The following is a 10292-nucleotide window of genomic DNA, read 5'->3' as shown; positions in this document are numbered from 1 at the left end:
GGAAATTATACTACCACTGACATCCCTCACATGGCCCGTGTGAGAGCCCTCATAGTCATCCCTGACTCCCTTGTCGCCTCTGCACATCACCATGTACCTAGTCCTATTCACCCTACCTCCTCAACAACACTTCATGTCATTCCCTCCTGTCCAGCTTTAGCCATGGCCCTTCTCTGGACTGATGCCATATGTGCCTGCCCCCAAACTCTCACCAACCATCCATCTTTATCTGGTGCCACTGAAAAGGTCATTCTGTCACCCCAAGGACACAGCCTGCCTTTTCACACCTCTCTGTCTTTGTACTAGCTGTTCCCTCTGCTACAATGCCTAGTCCCCTTGTCCAATTGGCAAGTCCTTATCTATCTTTCAAGGAGGTGTTGAGTGGCTTTTCAAATGTTACCTTTTCCTGGGCTCTCACCCCAAGCAGAATTAGTCACTCTGCTCCGTGCTTTCAATAATACTCTCCGGTTTTTCATCTTAGAAATATCTGCTTTATCTGTCTCTGCAGCTTTTTGAAGGCAGGAATTTTGTATTGTCTCTGTATCACTTTCCTCCCAGTTAATCAATAAATGTTTGTTGAATGAAAAGGTTGAATTTCATAAAAATTCATTAAACATATAGTTCATGCAGACACATTATTCTAAACACAGTGGAAGGATGTTTGACTCATTATTCAGTGACTTTCTCAAAGAGCAAACTGTCTAGTCTACCATAGACCCAAGGAGGTGACCTTATGAGTGCCGACTGACTATTGCTGCACGTTCAGTTTACTGCCACCAGGTGGCAGTAGTGTGCCACGGTCATGTGGTCCAAATTCTGAAGTTTCAGAACTTCGAAAAGGTGGCTGCACTTGGTCCAGGTTGCTAGATTTATAGCAAGCAAGCCACAGGGGAAATGTGGTCTGTGTCCACGTTCTGGACATGACTGGATTTGCAAGAGTTTCTTCTTGGGAGTTGCCCACAGCTGTACCTGGCATAGATGGTACTGCATTCATACATGATACCCTCTCTAATTAGAAAGCCAAAGTAGGGAGACTGAGACATCTCCAGACTGGGACCAGGTCTACATCTTAGAAAAGGCCCCCCACCACCCCACCCCATACACACATATACTGTGTGCTTCTCTTTAACTTCTTCCAGTGATGAACTTCCATTCAGCTGTACAATGACAGGGACCTTACTGATGGCTTTTGTCTACTTCAGTTCACACAAAGGCTATGATGAGGAGGTCTTATGTGACCTCTGTTGGAACAGTTTCAAAAAGACTTGTGAGCTGTTGCCAAAGTTCCCTGCAAGGAAAACTGAATGGAAACTGAGAGAGCAGAGACAGCAAGGAAGAACAACTCTTTTGAAAGTCTGGCTCTGGGGCATATTGAGAGAACAGTTGGAGAGGGCAAGGAGGGCAATGAAAGGATCAGTGTCATGCCCAGTGCCACCTCAACCCGGCCCTCTGCTCCTACCCCCATCCCAGATGGGAGAGACTCACCTAGGTCTGCAAGCTGAGAATGCAGACAGAAAGGGAAACTGAACTATGGGCAAGCCAGACAGGGGGTCATAACCAGATAAGTGTTCAGCAGAAGGCAGGAGAGAATAAGGACATGAACACAAGCAGGGGGTGAGTCTTGGAAGAATGGAAGAGTGAAATCCCTTCTTTTAAGGCAAGAACTGAACTTGGGTTTCACCAGAGTTTGGTTTGATGATAGAGGAGACAGCAGTTTGAGGACATTCATGCCTAATAGACTTTCTTTGAGGGTGGAATCAGAGACCAGGTTATCCCCCAAAGAGTGAGAATAGCAAGGCTGATACAACAGGCCTAAAACACAACAAGGACGAGAAGGAAGAGAGAAAGCACTCTGAAGGATAGGAAAGGAAATGAAGAACTTTGGTTGAGAGTAGAATTCATGAGTATCTAGAACAGCCATTGGAAGAGTTACCATGTTTTTTTGCAGCAGAATTCAGAAGTCGGGGATAGTTCCATTGTTCTTAGTTGATCTTGAAAAATAAAAAAGGTGACCTAATGAAGTGCGTTGGTGAGGATATGGTTAAAATGGTTAAGCATGATGTCCAGATTGGATGGGGAAGGAACTGCCAACAAGATGGGCTGGGAAAATCAGAACTGATTAAGCAATTGGAGGTCTCAATGACAGAGGGGTCAAGCAAGGGAGTGATGCAATGAGACCACTGAGAGTGGAATGAAAGAGGACCATTGGGAGCCATTATTTCCAAAGCTGAGGATATTTCTGCAGGGGAGGGCTGCTGATATGGAAGGACCCCAGCTCTCTTGAATAGAGGGGGTTAGAGGGATGGCTGAGTATCATTAAAGACTTTCTAGTTTCTAAAAACGATAGCATGAGTAAGGATGGGCCTGAAGCCAGTGAGCCACTTGCAGAGTTCTTTGTGTCTGCAGGAAGTGACTGAGGCTATAGCTGACGGAGGTAGGATGACGGAGGATGAAGGAGTGTAAACTCGATATTGTGAGCTTTCAAGTGAGAGGGACTTTTGAAGGCTCTTCTAGGATGCTGGTCTGGATGAAGCAGTGAAAAATAGGTAAGGTGAAACTGAATGGAGACCAAAGAACTGGAGAGACCAGGTGAATGGAAGAACTCATACCTTGGGTGGAATTGTAGGATGGAGCCAGTGAACTTCAAAATTCCAAAGGTAGCGTAATTATATACAATTTGACTAATGCTTGGAACATAACAGGTGCTGGATAAATCTCTCTTCAGTTAATATTTTTTGCTTTTAGAATTTTAAAAAGTTGTATTTTTATATTCACTGTCCATAACTTGGACTCAGAACCTACTGGCTTCCTGTGGACAGTTTCTGGACTTTTCTTCATGGCAGATCACAAATAGATTGTTCAGGACAATTCAGCTTTCTTTGTTCATTGTCCATTTACTTTCTTTTTCTAAAAACACCTTTCCATAAAATTTCTGAGTATACCTCTATGAGTTATAGGAACAAAGACATAACATTTCTGGATTCTTGTTCTATATTAATAACAATACTAATTTTTTTTGTGAATCACTTTGAAGTTTATAAATTGTTATCTCAGTTACTTGTTTATTTCTCAAAACCCCAGGCAGTAGGCAGGGTAGGTATTACTTTTTCCCAGTTTGTACATAAGCAATTTAGACAGGAACCGTGAGCTCCCAAGACCACTCAGCTTCACAGCCGGAACGTGGGAAAGCCAGAAGGAAGCCTTGCACCTCAAGTCTGAATTATAAGCTGCGGTTCCCTAAACAGCAGTTTAAATTTGTTCAAAGTGCAGATTCAATAGGTCTGGGATGGGGTTTTGGAATTTGCATTTGAGAGCAAACATTTGATGCTTGTGTTTCAATGACCATACTCAGAAAAACAATAATCTAGAAACTTCTTTTTCCCTTCTTAGAAAAAAAGAGAGGCTGATCTCACCTCTTACCAATCAAAGGAGGTTTTTCTCTTTTTTTTCTCTCTTAGAGAAGTGGAGCCCCCAGCTCTTCTCTTCTGTGACCTACCCACACACACTGATAAAGTTAATTATCTGCCCTGGCTAAATGACTTTCCCTAGCAACACCCTAGCAACTAACATCAGCTCTGCCTTAGGCTACAAAACTGGAAAGAGATTTCTTGAAGTCCAGTGTATTTTACAACAGAACGAAACATCTGAACAGGAAATTAAACAGAAAGTAAACTGGATTCATTGCTAGGAGATGAGACATAGACATACGAGACAGTTTACAACAATCTACTGAACGCAATAGTCAAAATAAGAAACTTTCTTCTCACAAGTTATACTGAAGTCCGGAGGAGAGACTGCAAGACTTCATTCCATGGAGAAGAAGAGAATTTCAATGGGCAGAAGAAGGGAAGACATCCTAGGTGATGGGAAAGCTATAAACAAAGTCTGCCAATTCTGAAAGTGGGGAATACAGGGGATCCAGCTGGGGAGCACTGAGAGCTCAGTCTGGAATCTATGACCAGATCATGGAGGGCCTTGAAGTTCACTTGAAGAACCTGGGCTGCATCAGAGGGTCCTGGGAGGCTGTTATTCACAGAACAGATACTTATGGAGCCAGGCACCATGATGTGCATGGAGGACACAGTGGTGAGCCCCAGAGACAGTACCAGTCCTTATGGATACTGGAATCTAGTGATGGAGACAGTGAACAAACACCAAATGTAAAAGTCAAACATAAAAGTGACCATATGATTATAACACAACATTTCCCTGGTGGCTGATAAAGAATCTGCCTGCAATGTGGGAAACCTAGGTTCGATCCCTGCATTGGGAAGATCCCCTGGAGAAGGGAAGATAATTATAAATCTTGAGACTATTAAGAAGAAGATATCAAGTTCCAGGAGAGCATATAAAGAGGGGCAGGACCTATTCAGGGAAATCTGGAAGGACTTCTCTGGGGAAGCAGTTTTGCGCTGAGATCTGAAGGATGCGTAGAAGTTGGTTGGAAGAGGACGGTGGGTGGGGGAGACAAAAGCACTGGATCCTAGGCAGAGAGAACCACACAGACAAAAGTTCATAAAACTGAAAAGCCATGGTGGCCAGAGATCATGAGAGAAGGGGCGCATGGCCTTGAGAGGCAGATCAAGCAGAGCCTCAGAGGCCACATTAAAGATTCTTTGTTTTGAGAACCCCAAAAAGCCAGTGGAAAAGGATTTTAACTGAGGGATTGACATTCTAGTCTGCATTTTAAAAAGGATCACTCAGACTTCAGTTCAGAAGATGCACTGGAGGAGAGAAAGAGTAGACATGGGCAGCCCAGTTAGGAGGCTGAGAGATGATGACAGCTCAGACTGGTGTGGTACCAGAGGAGATGGCAAAAAATGGACACATGTTAGAGGGAATTGGAAACCAGTGACTTGCTGATGGATTGAATCTACAGAGAGAGCACGGTGCTCTGACCGGACAGTAGAGCCGGGTTAGGGAAGTTTAGCTTCGGGAGAGGAACTGCAGCTCCATGGGCTGCTTGGCACCTGCTGCAGTACCCCCAATGCTGGGGTCACCACTGCATAGAGGAAAGAACCCCATTTTGATGTTGAGGCTTGTTTTGAATCCTGGTTCTTTTCTTCCTTATTAGCTTTGGTACCCAGACAGTAAGGGGCTTCCCTGATAGCTCAGTTGGTAAAGAGTCCGCCTGCAATGCTGGAGGCCCCAGTTCAATTCCTGGGTTGGGAAGATCTGCTGGAGAAGGGATAGGCTACCCACTCCAGTATTCTTGAGCTTCCCTGTGGCTCAGCTGGTAAAGAATCCACCTGCAATGCAGGAGACCTGGGTTCGATCCCTGGGTTGGAAAGATTCCCTGGAGAACAGAACGGCTACCCACTCCAACAGTCCATGGGGGCAAGAAGAGTTGGACACAACTGAGCGACTTTCACTTTCACCCAGACAGTAAATTCTATAGGAAAATAGGGGCTTCCTTGGTGGCTCAGCAGTAAAGAATCTACCTGCCAATACAGGAGAGGCAGATTCAATCCCAGGGTCAGGAAGATCCCCTGGAGCAGGCAATGGCAACCCACTCCAGTATGTTTGCCTGGGAAATCCCATGGACAGAGGAGTCTGGTAGCTACAGTCCAAGGGGTTGCAAAAGAGTAAGACACCACCTAGCGACTAAACGACAGCAATCTGAAAAACAGCAGAGGGGATGGGGCCTCCTACCTCAAGCGGTTTTCCTGTCAATGTTGAAAGAGAAGTTAAACTATTCTCTCCCTCCCTGCTCCATTTCCGCCCACCTCCCTGTAGATTTGAATATGCTGATTTAGATGAAAAGACTTTCAAGAACACATAATTGAGCTCTGGGATGTAAAATAAGCTCCATGAAGACAGGAGCCACATTTTCTTTATTTTGGTAGTTTCCTGTCCTCTGAGATAAGATCGGCTACACTCTCCTGAACAATTTAGTTTGTAGTGTGTATGTCACCATTGTAATTGGAAAAGATTCCTGTAACTATGTATTTAAAATATCTGCCTCTCCCCTAGATTGTAAAATCCACAAAGGCTAGTAATTTATTTGTCATGTGTCCCATAGAGAGCATGTGGAGCACATTGGACATGCATGAATGAATGAATTTTTGTTCCCTCTGGAATCCACTACTCAGCACAGAGTTGGCCCCAAATCTGAACTCAAGGACAGCTTGGTGGGTGCACGGAACTGTGCACTGTGGAGTCTACGTGAAACCTGAGCCAGTCCAGCCACGATGGAGATAATTCACTCAGGACGCAGAAGTGAATCTGAATGTCAACTCTGTAAAGGAAGGCTGCTAGCTGGAGCAGGTGCCGCTAAGGGTCAAGGAGAGTCAGGCTGAGGAAAGAGCATAATTGGCTTCTGCCAAGGGGCACTGCCAGAGGACCTCTGAGAGAAGGTGCCCTCTTAATCATGGCAGGAAGAGTCCAGCACGTGGATTGGGGGCAGGCGAGGAGGAATGGAGGCCTCCAATGCAGATGGCTCCTCTGGGCTGTTTGTGATGTCAAAGAGAAAAACTTGACCTGGAAAGCAAAGATGATTGCTTTTTAAATGCAGGCTCTTGAGGTGTGTTGACAGCCCAGGAGAAGGAGAGGGTGCTTAACCAAAGCTTCTGAGAGTGCTTAGGATGCTTGAGCACAGTGAGGGCAGGCAGAGGCATTACCAGCATCCCCAGGACAGACCTGATCTCCATTAGTGTGATACCCAGGGCCAGGTCCAACTGTTGAGCCTGGGGGTGGAGGTCAGGCCCAGTATTTTGTATGCCTCATTTCTTTTAACTCTCAGTTAAGTTCAGTCATATTTGACTCTGTGACCCCAAGGACTGCAGCACGCCAGGCTTCCCTGTCCATCACCAACTCCCAGAGCTTGCCCAAACTCATGTCCATTGAGTCGGTGATGCCATCCAACCATCTCATCCTCTATTGTCCCCTTCTCCTCCTGTCTTGGGACTGGATGCCATGATCTTAGTTTTCTGAATGATAAGAATGTTAAATGTCATTTAACTCTAGCACCCTCTAGAGAAAGGCTGTATTAGCCCACAGGTGTACATGCACCCTTTCTGAGCAGGAATCTGAAGCTTGGAGAGGTTAAATAACTTGCTCAAGTCTCACAGTGGGTGAGTGGCAGGCCTAATTTTTTGTTTGTTTGCTTTTTAATAGGAAGATGATTGCTTTACAACATTGTATTGGTTTCTGCCATACATCAGCATGAATCAGCCATAGGTATATATATGTCCCCTCCCTCTTGAACCTCCTTCCCACCTCCCACCCCATTCCATTCCTCTAGGCTGTCACAGCACCAGGTTGAACTCCCTGTGTAATACAGCAGACTCCCACTGGTTGTCTGTTTTACATATGGTAATGTATATGTTTCAGCGTTACTCTCTCAATTCATCCCACTCTCTCCTTCCCCCAATGTGTCCACAAGTCTGCTCTCTATGTCTGCGTTTCCATTCCTGTCCTGAAAATAGGTTCATCAGTACCGTCTTTCTAGATTCCTTATATATATTTGTTAATGTATTTGTTTTCTCCATCTGACTTACTTCACTCTGTTTAATAGGCTCTAGGACTAATGTTTGATTCAAGTCTGTGCCCAAGGAAACACTGGGGGAGATTCTCGCACCTGGCTTTCTCTGTTTGGCTTTGGGGTTGGTGCCTGAGGCTCTGGCCAGTGAGCACTCAGGCTCAGCTCCTCTCCAAACATCTGTCACTGGGGACTGGGAACCTAAACTAAAGTCTAAGCCAAGAAAACACAAGCTTTTCTTTGAAACTTTCAAAATCTCTTTCCAGGGCTCTATGAGAACTTCCCTGGGCTCTAGGCACTTTTGTCTTTGTGGGCTTCTTCCTTCATAAAACAACAGTAAACATTATATTTTATGACTGTGTAAATCGAAATATAAATAAATTAGTACTATATAGTAAAATATTTTATTAGATCTAAATTTTTTTTTCTTTTGATTTTAAAGAGACCATTTTCAGGAATTGCCAAAAGTATTACAAGCCGTAGCACTGTACCTACAGGGGCCAATGGATGAATCATTCTTGCTCCTTTCCATCCATCAGTCTGACCTGTTCCAACACGCTATGAGAAGGGCAATAAAGTCAGATAGCCATGGCATCTGACCCTGACTTGACTGGTCAAAAGCCTCAGTTTGCTCCTTTGTAAAATGAATGAAAGTAATGTCACATTTATTCTAGGCAGTGAGAGTGGAGAAGGTGAGCAGATGTAAGTAAACCTCCCAGAATATGGCCATGAACAGAGGTGAATGATAGTCGCTAGTTGGGGCTGACCCTTTGCAACCCCAAGGACTGTAGCCTGCCAGGCTCCTCTGTCAATGGAATTCTCCCAGCAAGAATATAGCAGTGGATTGCCATTTCCTTTTACAGGAGATCTTCCCAATCCAGGGGTTGAACACAGGTCTCCTGCGTTGCAGGCAGATTCTTTACCATCTGAGCCACCGGGGAAGCCTACTATTAAGACACATTTCTTGACTTAAAGACAGGTCAACTTAAAAAGTATCAGCAGATACAGGCTTGACTTTATCTTATAAGCTATAGACAGTACATTAGAATATGGCACAGAGTAGGTGTGCAACAAAAGTTAGTTCTCAGTCTATCCCTCCTTGGAGCACCCGCCTCCATAGGGTCCGCGGGTTGGGGTGGCAGCCTCGTGGTGGCACAGAGCCCGCAGTGTCCCTGGACCCTATGATTTCCTCGCCAGACCCTGGGAATTCAGCGTCGCAAAATAAACACCACCGCGCCGCTAATCGCCAGCTCAGAAACAAAACAGCGCTGCGCTGGGGATCTGGGCAAAATCAGCCCTCCCTCCTCCTCCTCCTCCTCCTTCGCCGCCGCCCTCCCTTCCTCGCGCTGCTCGGCTTGCTCGGCTCTGCTCAGCGCAGCGCAGCTCGGCAGCCGCCAAGCCCAGGCAGCACGGTCTCCCGGTCGCCAGCACCGGCTCGGAGCTCCGCTCCCCGCCTGGGCTCTGCCAGGTCTCGTTTCCGCGGGGACCCCTTCGGGCAGGAGTCGTGCGGCGAGAGCCAGCGGCCAGGGCACAAAGTTGGGGGCCCGCGAGGATGAGGCTGTCCCCGGTGCTCCTGAGGCTGAGCCGGGGTCCAGCGCTGCTGGCCCTGGCGCTGCCCCTGGCGGTGGCGCTGGCCTTCTCCGACGAGACCCTGGACAAAGTGCCCAAGTCAGAGGGCTACTGCAGCCGCATCCTGCGCGTCCAGGGCACGCGGCGTGAGGGCTACACCGAGTTCAGCCTCCGCGTGGAGGGCGACCCCGACTTCTATAAGCCGGGAACCAGCTACCGCGGTAAGTGGCCGGCCGTGGTGTTGGGGGCGCGGGACCTGGCCCCCGGAGGGCGCCGACCGCGCAGTGCCGGAGGAGGGCGCACGGTTCCCAGGCGCACCGTGCCAGCGCAGCCCGCCGAGGGCCCTTCTGTCCTGGATGCCCTATCCTTTTAGCTCCGAGCCAGTGTCCGGCGCCGTCGCGGGGCCGCAGCCAGGAGATGCAGACCCCAAGTCCGAAGCGCGGTTCCCGGGTGTGGGTCGAAGCTGAGCGACACGTCACTCTGGCCTGGCTTCTACCCCGGCCGGTTCCAGGAGAGCGGTGGCGACTCGCCTTTCTCCAGATCCGTCTCTGGGGTCGAGGGGACCCTGGCTTCTTTTAGTCGGGTCCTAGGCAGGGTGGTGATTCCAGTTTTCCCCACTCCCAACCCTGAAGAAGAGGAAAGCAGCTTTTCACAGACTGGCCCCCAGTGGGACAGTCATTCCAGCTTCCCCGGACGGATTCCTACAAGAGAAGGGACTTGGGCTTCTCCCCTAACTGGTCCTAAGGCGGGGGGAGGAGAGGAGAAGAGCCCAAAGCTTTTCGGAAGGTTGCCTGGAAAGAACTCCAAATTATTCTTTGACGGTCCCAGGCGAAGGAGAAGACCCTGGATTTCTAGGACAGGCTCCTAGTGGACTGAGAGCTCTAGGTAGTTTCAAACAGGGGAGGGGAATCCAATCAAGACGGAAAGGGAAGCCCAGATTCCTGAGGCCTGCTCCCTGGAGGCCAGAGCTGCTCCCGCAACCCCGAGTCTCAGTACCCGCAGAAAAGCGGTCTCTAAGCTCCTCAGCTGACAGCCGGCTTTCGAGAGCGCAGAGAGGGTATGTCCAAAGCAAGTGAGCGCCTCCCGGGCCTGACAGGCAGCTCGACCAGCACAAACCTGAAGACCCCTGACGCCATGCCCAGAGCCCAGAGCCCCTTTCTTAAGCCGGGTCAGGTCCCCATCCATCTTTTCCCTGCCGTTCTCCAGTCAGGAGCCAGGACATCAGGCAGGGAAGGAAGCCTGC

General features: G+C 48.1%; 1 protein-coding gene across 1 annotated transcript in view; it reads left to right on the top strand.

Annotated features, from left to right (window-relative positions):
- The first annotated feature begins 8758 nt into the window (after positions 1–8758).
- SPON1 (spondin 1, extracellular matrix protein) overlaps positions 8759–10292 on the top strand; it is a 320335-nt gene continuing 318801 nt past the window's right edge. Inside the window, exon 1 of the mRNA XM_010830576.1 lies at positions 8759–9270. Coding sequence (XP_010828878.1) covers positions 9033–9270 — 238 coding nt within the window. The 5' untranslated portion in view covers positions 8759–9032. The remainder of the gene's footprint in view (positions 9271–10292) is intronic.

This window comes from Bison bison, unplaced genomic scaffold (assembly GCF_000754665.1).
Source record: "Bison bison bison isolate TAMUID 2011002044 unplaced genomic scaffold, Bison_UMD1.0 scf7180017864518, whole genome shotgun sequence".
In the NCBI taxonomy this organism is placed as follows: domain Eukaryota; kingdom Metazoa; phylum Chordata; class Mammalia; order Artiodactyla; family Bovidae; genus Bison; species Bison bison.
The sequence above is the reverse complement of the archived record's forward strand: the minus strand, read 5'-3'. Positions and strand labels throughout refer to the sequence as shown.